Source organism: Bactrocera latifrons, unplaced genomic scaffold (genome assembly GCF_001853355.1).
Source record: "Bactrocera latifrons isolate USDA-ARS-PBARC rearing strain unplaced genomic scaffold, ASM185335v1 scaffold_116, whole genome shotgun sequence".
Classification (NCBI taxonomy): domain Eukaryota; kingdom Metazoa; phylum Arthropoda; class Insecta; order Diptera; family Tephritidae; genus Bactrocera; species Bactrocera latifrons.
In genome coordinates, this window is record NW_017534586.1 from 744,160 (window position 1) to 763,688 (window position 19,529).

Genomic DNA, 19,529 nt, shown 5'->3' on the forward strand with positions numbered 1-19,529 from the left:
GAATTATGTAAAATAATTAACAATAACTAAGGCAAATAAATTGCTTACCCAACATTGCTTACTGCACTTTTACCATTTGAATAAATATTTAGACAGTATATTTGTTTGTAGAACATTCGTAAATTTATTTAGCGGATTGTTGAATAGTACAACAACATGGAGAATAAGGGCGAGTTGATATTTATAAAACTGTGAAAAAACACTTAATACAGTAAGCACCTTTCGCGTGTTCCAAAAATTATTATGACAACTCAATTTCTTCTTGAATAAAGCCGAATTTTAATTTCGTTGACAACACTTTGGACTTCAGCAAAGAATTCTTCGAGGAACAAATAGTTCCATAATTATAATTTATTTTGTTTTTGTTAAATTACTTTAGAATTTTTCTTGGTATTTCACGGAGAATACTTCCACCGAACTTTATTGAGATCAACTCGAAGGCTTATAGATCACAAAAAATGATTCCTACGGTAGGATTTGTCACACATCGACATACATTCATTATAAGATTCATTATATCTATAGAGATTGTGAATAAAATTTGAAATCTACGAAACAAAATCCTTGAATTTCGTTCATATATATCTGTAAGTATGTAATTAATCAAACGCCGCAAAGTCAGTACATAATAGCTAGACGAGAATAGATTATATTTGGACGAAACTATGCTTTAAATAGCTTAATATTTGTATTATCACTTATCTTAGGCCCCTATACATAATGAGACCTGTAAGCAGTTTGTAGAAGCTCATAATGAACTTATCTTCACGCAGAGTTGCTCTTGTGTTTAGTACAAAAACCTTATGGTATATATTTCGTGCTATGAGAGAGTATTCTGGATATCCTATCAATTTTCTTCGATAACCATACTCTTTATATCTACTAATAAATAGCTGCCCTTCGCGGAAGCTTGGTCAGCGTGGAGCGTCCATCGGTACAAAGCTTTTTGGTCTTCAGTAAGGCTAACCTCGCCCTAGTTTCTATTCACGTCCAAGCAGTATGACTGGGGATCCTACCAGGCGCCATCTGCATATCGTCCACCATGAGCAAACCGTCAATGCGAAGATTTATGTGTAAGTCCTCAAGCGAATCAAATGAAGGGTCAATCGGGTCCGAAAAGACATCTCCGCCTATTGGGAGTTATACCACGACAACGTCCCTTTTTTTGTGAACAGCTATCTAACCAAGACCGGCACCCCAACGTTTCCGCAGCCGCCCTACAGCCCAGATGTGGCCCCTGGACTTTTTTGTTTCCTTGCGTGAAAAGACCGATTAAAGGCAAGCATGCACCTCGGCTCACAAATGCCTTGATCACACGTAACGAGTAGAGCGGCCAGACAGTGACTCGGCCGAGTGCTCGTTTCGTTTAATGAACCGAGTCAGTGGGCGAGTATAGTAGCGAGAGAGTCAATAGAATCACATTTTATTTACTAGGCCGAGTGCTTCTTTTTTCTTCACTCTTTTGCCCCTTCTGAGCAAATCACTGACGCGCTCGTTGCATGTGAACACGCGTTCGGTCTTCACCCGCCACTCGGTCGACTTTTATGTTGTTTATTTAGTTTCAATTGAATTTTGCATTGTGAAAGAATTGAAATGGCAAATACTCTTTTATGAGATGCGGTAGAACTTCATTAAAAACTCTTTTAAAGTGTCTTTTTCTACCAAACATTGTAGATATAACTTTGAAAAACTTCACTGTCTAACTAGATGAACAAAATACGTGTAAACCTCTACTCGCCAACGCAACTCTCTCGACCGAGTATCATAAGGGGCCAGAATACTGTCTCGCCACTGTACTCGCTAGTGTAACAAGGCCAAAAGTTATTCCGGAGAATGCCTTCAGTGACGCCTTTAAAGCTTCGAAATTGCGATGGCAACGCTGCATCGACGCAGAAGAAGGATAATAAGAAAACATTACTATTTAATATAATATATTTTTTTAACTTGTATATGTATGCTAGAGTCTTATATTCTCAACAACTTAAAACTTAAACATCAGCTTAATTGCCAGCTTTTAAATTAAATTTGTTTTAGCTGCGGATGCTAGGCTGCGCTGATACTTTATGCCATGCTCCATAAAAGTAAACGGTGGATTTGGTTGCGTTAAACAAAAGTAGACACCTTTAGCCTGTTTGGGATACTTCAAGCCAATCGCCAAGGCGTCACTGAAATCACATTGCCGCTTACGGAAGTGTGACCAACTATCACATTTCACCGCCGGTATCATAACACCCTCGATCAGAGCCTCCATAAACAAAACAAACGAGTACATGTGACTGCAGCTCCTCGTATCACAGCCAGGCTGTAGTTTACGACGTGTAAAAAAGCCGATACCATTCGGATAGATATCAATGGTGCCGCGTTGTTCACGCACACCAAATACATCACCCTCACCGTGTATAACGATGACGCGACTGCTGACATTCGCCTGTACATATATGTCAGCTGGACTACACATCAATGCCGGATCAATGGCCACCAATTGACCGATGCGTACATTAGAGCTGGACACATGGTCGGCATAGATGTTCGCTGCCATTGCCGCTATATTGGCACCCACGGAATGACCCGCCAAGGTAACATCCTCTGGTGCTACGCCCTTTTGCATCAACACGTTGAGTATTTTCGCCACAAAATGACCCTGTACGGCGACGTGATGACGCACGGTGTAATATAATTGCAACACATCTCTGGCGAAGTCCACAACAACAATATTGAGATCACGTCGTGTCGTCTGTAATAGCTTTAGATGCGATTGCACACTGAAATAGCTGTCGGGTGTGTAGTAGGCATTCACATAGACTAAGGTCTTGCGCTTCGGATTGATGTCGAAGTCGCTGACCTCGGATATCGCCTTGATGGGCAGTTGTATGCTTTGATTAGTGATCGTCATGACATGTATGCTGGCATCGCAGGGGTTTATGCCGCTGTGCAGCAGCATGACAGACTCATCAACGGGTGCCTCGCCTATAAAATGAGAAAAAAAGAAAAGGTTTTAGTTGGCGTTGAGAGCCTCACGTTAAAAATTTAATAGCTACTCACAGAACGCCTTCCAACCAAGCGGCAATGCTTCCTGCAACAACTCAAAGTTTCGCTGCTGAATCGCTTCCACCGTTGGTTGTTGTAACCAAATTAATTCCTTCGCCGCTTGTGCATCTGCGCTGCCACATGAGCAATAGAAAAATATGCTAATTAACCACAAACCCTGTAGGTAAATGCGTTGTTGTTGTTGCATTTTGGTTAAGCTCCCAGCGGAAAGGCGTGAAATAAACAGCAGTCTGTGTCGCAGTCTAAACTCATTCAACCGACCGTTAGTGCGCTTCGTCGCTCTATTGCTATATGCTTGACTTTAGTGCGCACGCTTTAAAGCTTTTATTGCAAATCTCGTATGTGGTCTTTTCTACTCGCTGCTGCGTACTCTTATCAGTGTTCGCTATCACGAATCGTAATCAGAGCCCGACTCAAGACAATCGCGACGCGGCACGTTTCTGTTGTTGTGTGATCGGAAGTGCAAGTATGGCTAAGTACTCGAATTACCAATGATTAAATTCACTCAAACATATACTCATATATGTATACAGTGTAAGCCGATATCAGTGAGTTCAAGCAAGATAATGTCAATTTCCTTGGTTTTTATATCCGCGCTCGACCCGCTAACGGTTGTGTGTTCTGGCGTGAAATAATCGCGATAAATATTTAAGAGTAGCCTCGTATATAGCAAAATCAAGAGTATTCCGAGTAAATGAGTCAACGTGGAGTCATTTTTTATGGAGCAAAAACTCCGAAAGAGCCTTTCGTTTATATATATGTGACCTGGTCTACGAAAAGGGAGCTAACGTGCGAAAACTAGTTTTCTATCACGTGAAAAAGCATCTCATCTTCCATCCGAATCAACTAAAAAGTGAAAATTGATTTTTTGACACCTAAGCCCCCTTTCCGTAGACCAGGTCTTCTTCTTCTTCTTGATTGGCGTAGACACCGCTTACGCGACCAGGTCACATATAGTCAAAACAAATATTGAATAAATCTATGCTCTGTTCCATCTTTAAATATTTTTTCAATAGATGACAACTATAATCCAAAAATATTTTGAAGTTAACTCCATTCCGAGAGTCCTACTTTTATTGTAGTATTTTCATTTTTATTTTTCTATAATAAAAGGTGGCTACGCTAGTCCGAAAATTTTCTATTTTCGAGACTTTACGTTTACTTAAACCTCTATTTTGATAACCAGTTATTATTATTATAAGATGGCCGGTTCCGCCCGAAATAACACTTTCTTACTTTTGCTACACAGTTGGTTGTAAGCATAAATGTTTTAGACACGTCGCTATTGCTGAGGGAGTCATCTTTCATAAACGACAAAATATTAGAAGAAATTCGACAAAAACATGAGCAATTTTGGAATCGAAAAGCCAATAAATGTATTTAAACTCGGATGTGTGTGCACCTTAAGGTCAGCAGTGCCGTCGGTATTATATTACCGTTATTCGCAAATAAAAAATAAAAATTGTTAGCATTTAAAAAATTTCAAGTATTCAGTAGCTAAATAATTGTGTGTGACTCTGGATGAAATTATTGAGGTTTCTACATACCAACTATCGATAATATTTTTATTGTGATGATAGTATTTAACTTCCCAACTTATGATTGTGCTTTTTATAAAAGAGAAATATAGCTTAGGTACATTTAATAAAAATGTGTTTATTACTTTTAAACTGCCTTACAATATAGATCTTGTATATTACATACATATATACATATATAAATATATAAGAACAAATTACTTGAAAGCTTTTACCTTAATAAGCGTCTGAATAAAAGCTCAGCTGGTTTGCGTCTTTGCTACTAGAATTTGTGCGTAGGTTACACATCTAAATTAGCAGCAGCTAATAATGCTCATTACTTTCTTGTCATAAGGGTTAAAAGTTGTATTTCATATATTTTCGATTAACTGTTTAATAAAACAACTTATACCAGCTGGACTAAAATGCTTAAGCACTTTCGAATTGGTAACCGAATTGGGCAGAAGTAAAGAGTTTATTGTAGGTGTGGAGTGGATTTGAGCTTTATCTTCTTCTTTGATGGCGTAGTCGTTGTTCCGTTTAGCTGTTTGGTGCCAATAGGATATTTCAAGTCTAGCCGGGACCTTCTCCACCTGGTCGTTCCAACGGAGTGGAGATCTTCTCTTCCTCTGCTTTCCCCGGCGGGTAATACGTCGAATACTTTCAGAGCTGGAGTGTTTTCATCCATTCGGACTGCATGACCTTGTCTCTTAAGTATATTTCGTACAGCTCGTCGTTCCTCCTATTGCTGTATTCACTGTTGCCAGTGCGCAAATGACCATAAATCTTCCGCAGAATCTTTCTCTCGAAAACTCATAACGCCAACTCATCAGATGTTGTCATGGTCCATGCTTCTACGAGTACACAATATAGCAGGACAGTGAAGATTAGTGACTTATTGAGTTCGGTTTTTGTTCGCCGAAAGGCACTTTACATCTCAATTGCCTACTTAGTTCGAAGTAGCACCTGTTGGCAAGAGTTATTCTGTGTTGGACTTCGAGGCTGACGTTGTTGCTGGTGATAATGCTGGTTCTAAGATAGACGAAATTATCTACGACTACAAAGTTATGACTGTCAACAGTTACGTGTGAGCCTAGTCGCGAGTGCGATGGCTATTTGTTTGGCCAGACCCATTTGCTCCGCTTCTTTATCAGGTCTAGAGAAAGCAGAACTAAGGGGTGGCAGGGGCGGTTGTTGAGGACAATGAAATCAATATCATAGATGGCGCCACCATAGGGCCGCTAGATTCAAAAAGTCCTGTTTACCTTGGAACTCACACTGTATCAACATAAACATAGCTCCTTTTCGTGGTGTCAAAATTACCTTTAAAATCGGCGAAGATAAAATATGTGTCACGGGTATTTTCATAGTGAAAAGCTGGTCAACTATTGGTTTTCCAGGCCAATATAGAAAAACTGATTAGGTCCAATCAGCTAATTGACGGTGAGCTTTAATCTTTTACACAATACGCTCGATAGAACCTTATATGCTGAGCTTGGTATATTAAGCCACCAAGTTTGTAAGCTCAGAATGATCTGCGTGCGGATCTAAGTAGATTTAGACTTCCGTGTGTATATAATTGAAACCGATAATTGTTACTGGTTTCTTCATCAACTTTTCAGAGCATAACTTTGTTGAAGCTTATAAAAACTTAAGGTTTTGGAGTCGATTCGAGCTTTAAAAGCACACCTAGTAATTTTTCTAAGCTATATGTTCGTATTCTCACCAATTATCCATAGACCAAGCCATCTTTAACAAGAAGTGAATAAAACTAAATATTTTCCAAATTTTCCTGAGTATTTTTGCTTCGTATATTCTAAGTCCGTGCATTTGATAATGGGTTACAGAGTGCAAATTTCGATAATTTTTATACATATAGTATATTTTAACTAGGATAATAGGTTGAGTGCTTAATTAAGATTTCATTTAAAAAATTTACTATAACTTTAAAAGAATGATGTTACTGCATTCTCTTGATGTCTCTTAATACTTTATTTTATCCGTTGCAGTTTTCTGGTTTTTTGGTAATTAACTTCAAATTTTTAATTAACATTTTTACTAAAACAAGCGCAATGCCGAAATGCAACGCTGTCGCTTTACCTTTCTTCAAGCTATGACGTCACAGTGGCTGCGGGTTCGTGACTTGCCGCTTGTGCTAGAGAAAAATTATGCTAATGAGGTAGTTGCGGTTGATTCATAGTATTCAATAATCTGCAATGCTCCGAATCGCAAAAAATTGTTTGTACACATTTGTTGTTTTGTTTTTCGTTCTTCTCTCTCTACTCGTCTCCTTAATTCTTTGTACTAAATTTAAGAAAAATAAAAAGGTAATTTTTCAAATCAAACTTAGAGAAACGGAAATGAAAAAACTCAGGTTATGTTTAACTAAACTAAAATTGTTTCTTTTATTTTTGAGTTGTTGTATTTTTAGACTAGGAACATTTAAAATAAAAACGTAAAAATAAACGCATAAATTAATCACATACAAATATGTAAGTATGACCTAAATTAACACAAATTGCTTTTGGCTATTAAAGTTAAGCGCGGAGATTTTCTGTTCAAACATTTAAATTAAGTCAATAAATACTATGGTAAGTTCTGCAAGACAAACACTTATTTTACATATAACATCTCCTTATCTCATATAGCTTCTAGCTAGTGTCCATACGCATTTTGATCAATACAGACACTTTAGAACTTAATGCCAGCCTGTACTTGATCCATAATGTTGGCGGATTTCTGCAATTGTTCTACTTCGGTGGTTGTCAGAATCTGCTTGACGATTGAGGTGATGCCATTGGCATTCAACACACAGGGCAACGACAAAAATACATTCTTGTCAATACCGTGTTGTCCCTAAAATAACAATAATAAGAAAAACAATTAATTTAACTTTGATAATTATCAAATTTCCACACACAAACTCACCAGTACACAGGTTGAGACGGCAACAATGTTGCTGGTGTTGTTCAAAATTGCCGAGGCGAGCGAAGCGGTGCTCAAGCCAATAGCCCATGAAGTGTAACCCTTCAACTTGATCACTTCGTAGGCGGAATCGACGACCTTCTTGTGTACATCCTCCCAGTTTTCTGGATCTTCGGTGGTGCCAATGTTGGGATTCAATTCACGCAAACGTACGCCGGCAATATTCACACCGGACCATACGGGCACTGAACTATCGCCATGCTCACCGATAATCCAGCCGTGGCAAGAGGTGGGCGCCACATCTAAACGTTGTGACATCAAGAAACGGAAACGTGACGAGTCCAAATTGGTACCGCTGCCAATGACACGATTCTTTGGCAAACCAGATAGCTTCCAAGCGACATAAGTCATAATATCAACTGGATTGGAGACCATCAACAAAATGGTGTCGGGTGAGTATTGCACCAGCTTAGGAATGATGTGCTTCAGAATGTCAGTGTTGCGTTGCACCAACGACAAACGGGATTCACCCTCCTTTTGACGTACGCCGGCGGTGACGATGCACAGACGTGAGCCAGCAGTTGCTTCGTAATCGGTGCTGGCGGTGATTTTGGGATTCTTAAGGAAATTCGAGCCATGTTGCAAGTCCATCATTTCACCTTGCACCTTATCCTTGCACACATCGACAAGGCAAATTTCGTTGGACACATTTTGTGCGAGAATACTGAAAGCGCAAGCCATGCCGACTTGGCCGATGCCGACAATGCTGACTTTACGTCCGCTGGAAGGTAAAACTTCGGCCACTTTGGACATGAGATTTTCCGATACGCCAGCCATTCTAACTGCAAGAGAAAGGAGTTAAGAAAATGAGGTTATTAATATGTCGATTATGTAGGTCATAAGATATGAACAAAAGCGACTGTGTTGCCGAAATTACCGTTAGTTCGCAGTACCAAAAAAGTGTAGAAAAAAAATTATTTGAATATTTTTCCATCATTTTGCAGTTATTATATGTGTTCCATATGTATATCTACATATATCAATACATATGTATGTACGCATACACCCCCTCCTCCGGTCAAGAATCTTCATTTATTCTACCTTAACTCACTTGCTTGGCGACCGCGCTCATGTGACCAAAATGGCATGAGTGCCTTTATCACATGCCTGCAGTCTGTTATTGCTGAGTTGTTGCGTGCCCCACTTCCACGTGCCGTTTATGCAATCAAAATTATTATACCTATATATTTATTTATATATAATAACGCTGACCTACTCACTGCTAAAATGTCGCTCTTAGTTCACAATATTTGAAAGGAAAATATTTCCCAACTGGCGCCAGTTAAGGCAACCTTCATGAAGGTTATTTCAATTTCTGCATTTACACGCAGTTTTGTCGAAAATCGCATACATACATACAGACATACACATACATAGGTATACACGCACGAAGAATGCCCAATATGTTTTAGCTAAGCGCCAAAAACAAGAACAAATAAATAAAAATTTTCTCTTTCATCAGTTCAATGAAGCGAAATGTTAATAATTAAATTGTATTTTAATTATGAGCAGGCGTTGGCGGGGCCATGACGAGTTGGAACAAGTGTGTATACACTAAAACAAAAGCAATTTAGTGGCTATATTGTCTAGTTTAAATTGCTTGCCGCTAATGCATGCCACAAGTGGAATGAGTTAATGTTTTATTATTAATTTTTCCAGAACTTTTCATAACTTGGACGTTTGCAAAAATTCAGAACGATATCTCAAAAACCGGGCGACTAATTGGCGTATATACGAGTATAGATAAGCATTAAAACATAATATACTCCATTCAGTATATGAAAAAGTACGAAATCAATAAACCTATCTCCTTTACCAAAAAAATTTTTCAAGGCCGGTTTTTTCGCATATTTTGCTATTTATTTGCATAAATATTTACATACATAAGTATGTGTATGACTAAGTGCTTTTAGCCTCTTAAAATGTTTATGGCTTTCTTTCACTTTGGAATTCACGTGCATACTTTCAAGTCCAATATTTATTTTAGTCAATAAGAATTTGGTGATAAGATTACCCTCTATATGCCGTATGCGTAAGAAATAAGTAGGTGCGGTTATGTGTATAATTATACGTAACTGTATAAAGAATTTTGTCGATTTTGGTTCCCGTACTGAATGAACTGGCACATTATCTTTAGTTTATTGTTGGCTATAAATTTTAGTTATACACACATACTTAACACAGTTATAGTCACATCATTTTTTTTGCAACATTTGCAAAAGTGTGTATCTTATCTGCGGGTTTCTGAGGAAAAACTAGTATTATGAACCTGAACATGCATTATCGAATCGATATATGAAAATATTTTTAACGAGTTTTTTTTTAGAAAAAAAGTGTGGCGTAGCAAAAATACTAACGGTTATCACAGTTCGAGTGGGCACAAAAATGTACTGTTTGTTCGGAGGGTTTTAAGTTCGAGAACAGTACAATAAGTTCATTTTGCAGCATTTAATAATTCTGAGAAAATAACATATTTTTATGCTACGTATGTGAGGGTGTTTTTTTTAATTATTTTTTTTTTCAATCTTCTCATAAAATTCCCTGAAAATAAACTAAAAAAAATTCATAGCTATGAAAATTCCAAGCAGCCTTACTCAAAAAGCCGAATATCTCGAGAAGTATTAATGATAGCGATTTTGCGATCCGGAGAAAAAATTTACCTTATTTTTGTAGCTCTTGTCATTTACGAGATAAATACAAAAAAACACGAATTTCATGGAAAAATCGGGTTTAAGCGTTCGTACTACCTCGCCGGTGTGTGTTACGGTTTTGTCGCAATGGACACTTTTGTAGGGTATTCAATTCTGAGGAATAGGCGATACTAAAAATGCCTCTGAGCTATAGAAATTTAAAGATTTAAAATCACGATTTTCGTGTATTTTCAATGGACAATCTTTACATGTCTTGGCTTAATATGAATATTCATTTTCAGGGAATTTTTTTAGTGTATTCCCAGGAAAATTTCACGAGTAGATGAAAAAAAAAATATTAAAAAAAAACACCCTAATATACATACATATGTCGACCTAGTATATTTTTGTTACAGTTTTCGAATTTTTTTCTAAGTGTATTCAAACATTTTTTATGATATGCCTTGTTGTTATTATGATTATTTTCAATTATAAACAAATTTTTGATATTATTTGTTGTAATATATAAATATGCCAACAAACGCGCACTTTGCTGTGCAAACTCAATTAGTAAAACCCTACAAATAAATATATTGTACATATGTATGTATAGATATGTATATGTATATACCTTGCCTGCATTACAATCGCATACATTTATTTATTTATAATGATTTATAATCTCAAAACTAGCTGCGATTTTATTTCTCCTCTTCCTTTACTGATAATAAAAACCTTATCAGCGCGACGCGCAATGCCACTCAATTAGCTTAATAACGGTAAATTGCAATTTATTAAAATTATTGCTACTAATTACGATGACAAATATTTTCGTCATAAATTATTTGGTTTTAGAAAATAGAGACTTAATTATATTATGACTACAACATAGTAGAATCCACTTTTTACTTGCCTCTCTAATTTCATGGAGCTATTTGTGGAGGCGCTCCTACTTCAGCTCGTGTACCAATCGGTACCTCCACAAACAACCGACACCCACCAATTTCGCTTCCGCTACTTGGATAAATAAATACATATGTACATACGCATACGAATCGTTATTAACGGAAATAAATGTTTGTATGTATCTAAGAAGGGGAGCCGAAAGCGTACCAGCCAAAAAAGATTTGTCCTTCAGCTAGCATTTTCAAAGTCATAACCAGGCCCAGTGTATGGCTAAAAACATAACAAAGAAAACATTAACTTCGGTTGCACCGAAGCTAAATACCCTTCACAGGTGCATTTCTGTTAGTAACTTTGTGTTCAGTTTGTATGGAAGGTATGTGCTATCATCAACCCTCCTGAACAATTTCTTCGGAGACTACATTGTTGTCTTAGAAAATAACCTGTACCAAATTTCGTAAAGATATCACATCAAAAGTGAAAGTTTTCCATACAAGAACTTGATTCCGATCGTTCAGTTGGTATAGCATACAGCTATATGTTATAGTGGTCCAATATCGGCAGTTCCGACAAATGAGCAGCTTCTTGTAGGGAAAATGACGTTTGCAATATTTCAAAACCATATCTTAAAAACTGAGGGACTAGTTCGTATATATACAGACAGATGGACAGACGTCAAAAGGTCAACATTCTGATCATTTATATATATACTTTATAGGGTCTCCGACTCTTCCTGCTGTGTGTTACAAACTTCGTGACAAACTTACTATACTTTGTTCAGGGTATAAAAATAAGCAGCGAAAAGGAAACAGGAAAAATTTGGAACTATTTCACACTCTACCACACTTTCAAACACATCCTATATGTGTACTTAAAGCATATAAGTACATTTGCACAACTGCCACCTGCTACCATTTCTTCCACATAGTCTAGCCGACATTGCTTTTCCCGTCCTTATCCGCATCAGCTGTTAGTTGAGCATATTCGGTTTTGAAGGTGACTATTGGTGACAACATATGCATTGCGCATGTCTGCAACGAAAGTGCAAGTGAGCTGGGCGCTCAGCCAGCGAATTTGGGCAGACAGAAAGGTATATAAAATATATACATATATATTTATATAGAAGTGCATAGCTATAGTATTTGCAACTGCAGACAGAGTGACAAAAAAAAAAAACATTTTTGCGAAATACGCAATGTGATTGTTGCTGCAGCCAGAAAGGTGAATGCACCTTGTGGCAGATGCAACAGCGCTGAGTTTTTTCTTTTGTAGAAAAATATATACATATGTATGTGGTAGTTGTTATCAGCTGTCGGCAGTTGGTAAGAAAATGTGCGGGAAAGAAAAGAATGTTTGGTTGCTTCATGACCTAGAATAAATTCCAAAAATAAAGTAATATTACTAAGTTTGGATTTTATATAATATTTTCGGCTTCGCCTCAACTTTTTAACCTCAACTTTTTCAACTTGCAGCTTATTAATGGGAACCTTTTATTTTTTTGTTACCCCTCATTATTACTCAACATGAGTTTGAGAGGTTCGCACTGGATGGTATATTCACTATTACTGAGAATTATTTCATCAAATGCTTTCAATTTTGAAATCATGAAACAATATATTTCAAAAGTGATATATGTATGTATGTAAATGGCGAGCCTACAGACCACTATCAATGGAATTAAAGCAACACGCTTATAATTAAATGGTTATGAATTTCTAAAAGAGTTAGATTGAAAGTTCGACCCAACAGAGATCTCACTTGGACAACTTAGAACGGAGATCCATTGTCATACCTGAAAACCGATATATTCGCATAAATACCTTCAGAATTCTACAAAAGTTCTTTGATCATATTACAAGTTAATAGAGGGGACTAATACTATCAATTTCTGCTATCACTATGTTTCAATCTCAAACTTGTAGAAGAAAGACACTGGAGAAGTAGCCATGTTTTGTCGTTGTTGTAGCGCAGGAAATCTGACGAGTTGGCGATCCTTGGCCGAATAAAAACGCGTGTCCGTTTCGGTGTCGTAGACCCGACTGTAGTGGAAATAGAGACCAGGCTCGCTCCTCCCTTGATTTTCTAATCACTTTATGCAAGTTTAGACTGCGATTTGAAAATTTTTTATATTTTATTTTAGTAAAAAAATTAAATTTTCGTCAATAAAAGTTAATTTTTTTCCAAATTCAGCACAAGAAAATAAATAGTATATGCTAATTGTTTATCTTCTTAAAGCCATAAAAAATCATTCTGCTTTAGATTATGCATGCAACTAAAACATGAATACCAAATAATGCTGGGTTGGCCTCTTTTATTTCTAAACGATATCACTTGGTTGCCAGAAAACAATTCTTAATAATTTTCAAGGCTAATTTTAGAAATTTTCTATCTTCTGTATCGAAATATTTAGGCTACTGGAAAGCTATCGATGTACAATGTATATGCAAATAATTAATATAATATGTGTCCCCACTGTATTAGACGTCCAAAGGTGACATTGCTATACCAAAAAGACTTCACCAAAGTATACACATCATACATACTGTACTAAATACATAGTACATACTTATTTATGTAGATAAGTATATTCATATACACAGTCATAAAAGAATATGTACATATAACGAAATAAGTGAAGTTTTTTGAACCTTCCGAAATATTTTTTGTGTGCCATATTTTTTGCCTTTTTAAATATAACTTAATTTATTACTTATTAATAATATATGTATGTACTTAGTGCGATTAATATTTAGAAATTAATATTATGAAATTTCAACTTTAAATTTTTTACACACTTCGACTGACTATTTCATAGAAATTAACCCTGAGCTTTAATTACACAAAAAAATAAAAAAAAAACAATAATCACAAACAATTTGCCATTACAATTGCTAAAAATTGTGACAAAAAATTCCCATTAATCACTAAATGTTGCAATGAAAACAGCTAGGTGCATGAGGTCATATATTTACTAGGAATTGCAAAAAATCACCTTTTTATGTATGTATGTAGATGTAATGCAAAGCGCACGAATATGTGCTTATGTGTAAAAATAATGAACTACACACATATGTATTTAAATAAATAAAAAATCGTCACACTTGGTTACTGCCACATATAACAAATAGGAAACTCAATACTGGCTCTAAACAATAAATTGCATTATTGCTTCAAATCACACAATCGCTTTCCGTTTTCAACAAAAGATAAAAAAATGCATTGAAACTCGATTTATTTGCTTACATTTTTGTGTTTACGCTGTTGGTTTTGTTTTCGTACTTATTTTCTTTTTCTTTGCTCAATGAAACTTTTGCAAGTCTAGCAAAGTTGCGGTTTTGAACACTGAAAAGACACTTGGCGGGAACTGAAAGCGCGTTAAAACGTCTGCTCACGGCGACAGCGTCGAACTGTTTGACTTTGACTGGATTTCGTTGCGATACAACTACTTGACGAGCGCAGTATGAATATTGCTTATATGTACAAACGTGAATCTCTGCTGTCAGCGCTGCTGTAACGCTATGACTCGTGGTGGTGACGTAGAGGGCAGCAACAACGCCACGTTGGCCTGCAGCAGCGCCAACGACTACAGCAGTTGGAGCACGCACGCATTGTTGGTATTAGTGGTGTCGGCTGGTTGGCTTGGTTGCCTCAAGGGGGGATCACAATGAATGACGAAATTTTGGATATTCGGCATGAAAGCGGCATCGCTTCGTTTGCTTTGTTGTAGCAGCGGCGTTTGCAGTGTATGTAGTACTGTAAGGCTTTTTCGGTTGGTGTGTCAGCAATGTTTATTTGTTGTTGCTATTTTATGTATGCCGGCATACATACAATGCGTCAAGGTGACCTTTGGGGCGAGAAACACCAAAGAGAGCGCTCACAATCGAGAGTCAGCTGGTTTTTCGGGTTGCTGGCTTTGCCTTGGTCACCGTCTGTGTGATTGTTGTTGTAGCCGCTATTGCTTTTTCATTTTCATACATTGCGTATTTTGGAAATGCCGGGAGCAAAATTACTACGTACCGTATGCATGGCGTGATTTGACAAATATTAGAGACACAGGGATTTATACAGACATGTTAGCTGGGAAAGTGGGTAAACTATGGAACAGCTGTTAAGTGCTGTACAGTACCTTATAAGCTACCTGAAAAGTATCGAGTATTTGTCGATATACCCATTTTTGTTGTTCAAAATAGTATACATATTTGTTGTAACATTTTTAAACGATTTTGTGATTTTCTAGATCTCGAGTCGAAAATTATACAAAATACTGGTACAATCGTTAAATAAAATATATTTTAAATCACAAAGTTAAAATAGTGATAATCTACTATAGAAGAAGAGGCATTTTGGCTGTTCTCGAGACTTTTATATTTATAAAGTTAACTATTAATTTATATTACATTTTTCTTTCAGTGTTATAACATAATTCTTTTCGCGTAGTTTCGACTTCTTCAGAAATCGATAAATATAATTACCTGTTGTCACGGTATCCCTTGGGATATACGTACACATTTATAGTATGAATTTGTCTCTGGTAATTAGATGTCTGAAGTACTATGTAAACTTAACAATTCAAATATTAACTCATTAAATAAACATTATTGTATTGAAGTACATAAATAGAATAAAATGCAATTATTGACATTTTCGGTCCTTTTTTTTATCATAATCAAATAAAAAATCCAATAGACAAGAATCGAAAAACAATAGCACTTACTACAGATCTAATGACTTAGAGGAATACTCAAATCGATTTACAATGTGAGAAAAAAGTGCTTAGTAAAGAAATTGTAAATAAAAGGAATTTAATTTAATTATTCAATTATTCGTCAATATTCATTTTGTCGCCTTCAAAGTAGTCCCAAGCAGATTTTTCCACTTTCCGAAACACTTTTTATAAGCACACTGCCATAAGCTCCTTCAGCGAATTTTATTTTATCTTTTCCATCGACCGAAAACGGGTTCCAAGGAGCGACAATTGCAGTTCGGGAAACAAGAAAAAATCACACTTACCCAAATCTGTTGAATACGGTGGTTGATAGATGGTATTCATGGCATTTTTGGCTTTAAATTCGGTCACAATCGCTGTCTTTTTGAAAAACAAAAAAATCATCTTTATCGGGAAGAGTCGAGAAAGAATGTGCTTCATACCCACAATATCCAAGAAAACCATTCAAACGGACTCGCGAGAGATATCGAGTTCTCTCACCATTTCTCTAACACTGGCTTGACGATTTTCAAGCACCATATTCTTTACTTTTTAATACTCTCCTCAATTTAAGAACTCGAAGGTCGTCCAGAACGAGGGATATTTGAAGGTTTTGTAAAACTCGTAAGCTTTGATAAACAAAATCATTGTAAGCCTTTTCCAACAGTTGCAATGATTCAGCACATGAAATTTGGTTAGAAATACAAAATGTGAGACTAATTCTTGGTTTGATATTTTTCTGCATTGTAAAAATCGCAACGCACTAGTGAGAGGTACCGACTTAAGGGGCCAGTAGGGTAATTTTTTTTTAATTTTGTTTTTGCATTTTCTGTTCCCTTATACCATTAGAATTAATGTAGGAACCCACTTTAACATTGGAAGGTTTCGAAAAAAGGCCCAAAAATAATAATACCGCTCGACGGTCGTACTTTTACCGCATTTTTCTCAATACACAAGTTTTTAAACAGGCGGACATGATTTCGGTCGAACTACTCAACCGATTTGCTTAATTTTTTTTAAATGTTCACAAAACGCCTGGTTATCATCCCTTTATCTTTTATAATTTATTGACAATGTTATGACAAAATTCATGTAAAAAAACATGCGGAAAAATTACAAAAGAAATGTTAATTACTTTTTTATTTATCAACATTTTTTCATGATTCTAGTAGGGACGATAACCATTCGCGTACTTTTTAATAATACATTGGTTTTTTGTGTTTCAGATAATCCAAACATGAGAAATAGTGTCCGCCAGTGAAAAAAATCATCTCATTCACCCAGCTACTTCTCCGACAGATATCATAATGATATTTAAAAAAAGTTCTTTGTAGAATAGAAATTTCTATGAAAAAACAGTGTCAAAGAAATAGGCCAGATTACCGTACTCACCACTTAAGCAGCTGCTGTAAATAAACTGGTTGACAGGTCGCGCTCATATTTTGTATAGTCAACTTAGCAAAATACTTTTTTGTGAAATATCATTGACTCGCGGCACTTAATTACAATTTCCGGGTGCTTTTTTGTCCCAATATGAATAAAATTTTAAAGAATCAAGAATATATGCATGTTAATTTCGGCTGCACTGAAGCTATTGAACATTTTATGGCGGCATTAAGGATATTTCATAAAGAAATAAGTTTGGAGATTGTAGTGTTGTCTAGTTTACAGTAATTTTGTTGACTGTGATGTTAAATTCTGTTTCTTACTAATTTTAGGTTGCCAAAACCGAGAAGGATATTAAAAATGTTCTAACATATAGGATTTTATACCATATTACTGGAAGATTTCTTGTCAAATAAAAAGTTGTTCCTTACAAGGCCTGGATTTTGATTGATACATTGTTATTAAGAACATTCCGCTTTTAAATTGGTTATTTGAAAAATCCTCGTCCTTGTATTTAGATGGCGCTAATAGAATAAGGACGGGGTTCCAGACACTGCCCCATGAAAATCAGTCATCATGGATTGGTATGCTAAGTTTAGACGTGGAAGACGGCCAAAGAGGTTGTTAATGACGAAAACATCAAAAAAGTGCAAAAAATAATTTTGGATAACCGTAATGTGTAGTTAATCAATTTGAGCTCTGTGCGAAGTGGGTGCAGTGCGAGCTCACTTTTGATCAAGAACAACGACGAGTTGATGATTCGGGGCGGTGTTTGAAGAAGTTCAAACGTAATGAACCCGAGTTTTTACAATGATATGTGGCAATGAATGAAATATGACTCCATTATTTCTCTCCGAGGTCCAATCGATAGTAATCCGAGTAGACTACACACGATGAACCCGCTCGTAAGCGTGGTAAAACGCTTGAAACTTGGAAACTTGAAAAAGAAATTATCATCAGTAGGGTCTAATACGTAGCGTAATTGGACCATCAACTAAAATCCCAAAAAAATAAAAAAAATAAAAAAAATAAAAAAACTATAGAAACCAGGGACAAATATATTCAAGACTTACATCTTGAGTATGTGATATGGAATCACTCGTTAAGGTTAGAAACATATCCAAAGTGTGCAAATTAGAAGTTCGAATGTTCCATTTGGCAGTCCTGTTATATTTTCCACATACTATACTTCAGCAAATAAAAAAGTTTGTATGTACATAGATATGTATTGACAATTTAAATAAACATTAATCAAAATATAAAAATAAATTAAAAACTGATTTATACTGACAACAAAAATACTTCTCGACATTTTATTACACCATACAAACATACTATATATAGAAAGCAAGCGTCAGCATTAGATGAATTTCAGAAATATGCCACCAAACCAATTACCACTAATTTTGTATGCGTCACTATTATTGCTAATATTGATACTACTCAAATGTATGATCTCACTTGAGTCGCGGCCGATATCGCAAATCAGATTATCAACAAACTTGGGCGCCATGCACTTCATACACTCTAACTAAACAACTCAACTATGTCTTCACTTCGATGGTCAGTATCACGGTCACGTGCCACTACGTGCATACACTTGCGTGCGTTCATTTTGGTCTAACACAAGTGCTTCTATTTTTACACACGCTCGCTTTGAGTATATGGCCGCATGCAATGCTTACGTTCACTTACCTTTGAGCCATTGCTCGCTCAGCGTCACAGTACCAATGCCGCGCACACTGAAGGTGGTGGTGACTGAGAGACACCGTTGGAGTCTTATGATCTTCAGCATGTTCGGTTATTGGTATGATTTCAACTGTATGACTTTACTTTTCGACTCCGTACAATCGCCTTGTTGAGTTTTTGTTGAGTACCGTTATAGTGCGCGTTGCAACTGCTCACGTAGTGCTTGTCGAAAGTGTTCTGACAAGTTCGCATAAGGTTTGCAAATAAACAATGCGGTTGAGGGACAAATTGAAAACCAGTTACTTGGTATTACACACATGCATACACATATATGGTACATGTGTAGGTATGTACATATGTATTTTTGCGGTATATAAAGCAAATTTCGTATATCATTTAATCATAAGATAACACTCCTAAATCCTTAGGCCAAATAGATTGATCGATACTGCAAATTCATCCATCTGGATAGGCCTTCAAGTACCGAATAAAAAAAAAAAATTATTTAATTGAAACAAGAAAAAACGTTAACTTCGGCTGCACCGAAGCTAATATACCCTTAACAGGTGCATTTCTTTTAGTAACTATGTGTTCAGTTTGTATGGCAGCTGTATGCTATAGTTAACCGATCTGAACAATTTCTTCCGAGATTACATTGCTGCCTTA

At 36.3% G+C, this 19,529-nt stretch overlaps 2 protein-coding genes across 3 annotated transcripts; both read right to left on the reverse strand.

Moving 5' to 3' along the window:
• Positions 1-1,980: 1,980 nt before the first annotated feature.
• On the reverse strand, positions 1,981-3,253 carry LOC108977099 (endothelial lipase). Its single transcript, XM_018946607.1, has 2 exons — positions 3,043-3,253; positions 1,981-2,967 (listed from the first exon to the last, which is right to left on the reverse strand). Exons 1-2 carry the CDS (start codon positions 3,233-3,235, stop codon positions 2,015-2,017), a joined length of 1,146 nt encoding a protein of 381 aa, XP_018802152.1. The 5' UTR covers positions 3,236-3,253; the 3' UTR covers positions 1,981-2,014.
• Positions 3,254-6,968: 3,715 nt separating this feature from the next.
• LOC108977197 (L-lactate dehydrogenase) lies at positions 6,969-14,535 on the reverse strand. 2 transcript variants are annotated; one of them, XM_018946785.1, is made up of 3 exons: positions 14,327-14,535; positions 7,494-8,332; positions 6,970-7,421 (listed from the first exon to the last, which is right to left on the reverse strand). In XM_018946785.1, the coding sequence occupies exons 2-3, from the start codon at positions 8,325-8,327 to the stop codon at positions 7,257-7,259; spliced, it is 999 nt and encodes a 332-aa protein (XP_018802330.1). In that variant the 5' UTR covers positions 8,328-8,332; positions 14,327-14,535; the 3' UTR covers positions 6,970-7,256. The 2 variants fall into 2 exon arrangements, with proteins under 2 accessions (XP_018802321.1, XP_018802330.1); XM_018946776.1 differs by lacking the exon at positions 14,327-14,535 and having other exon boundaries at positions 6,969-7,421.
• Between the last annotated feature and the right edge of the window lie 4,994 nt (positions 14,536-19,529).

Bases quoted from the DNA above. Each gene is read 5' to 3' on its own strand.
- LOC108977099 (XM_018946607.1), bottom strand. From the start codon at position 3,235: ATGCAACAACAACAACGCATTTACCTACAGGGTTTGTGGTTAATTAGC. The intron at 2,968-3,042 runs GTGAGTAGCTAT...CTCATTTTATAG, and splicing joins GCTTGGTTGGAAGGCGTTCT to GCGAGGCACCCGTTGATGAG.
- LOC108977197 (XM_018946776.1), bottom strand. From the start codon at position 8,327: ATGGCTGGCGTATCGGAAAATCTCATGTCCAAAGTGGCCGAAGTTTTA. The intron at 7,422-7,493 runs GTGAGTTTGTGT...TTGTTATTTTAG, and splicing joins CCGTCTCAACCTGTGTACTG to GGACAACACGGTATTGACAA.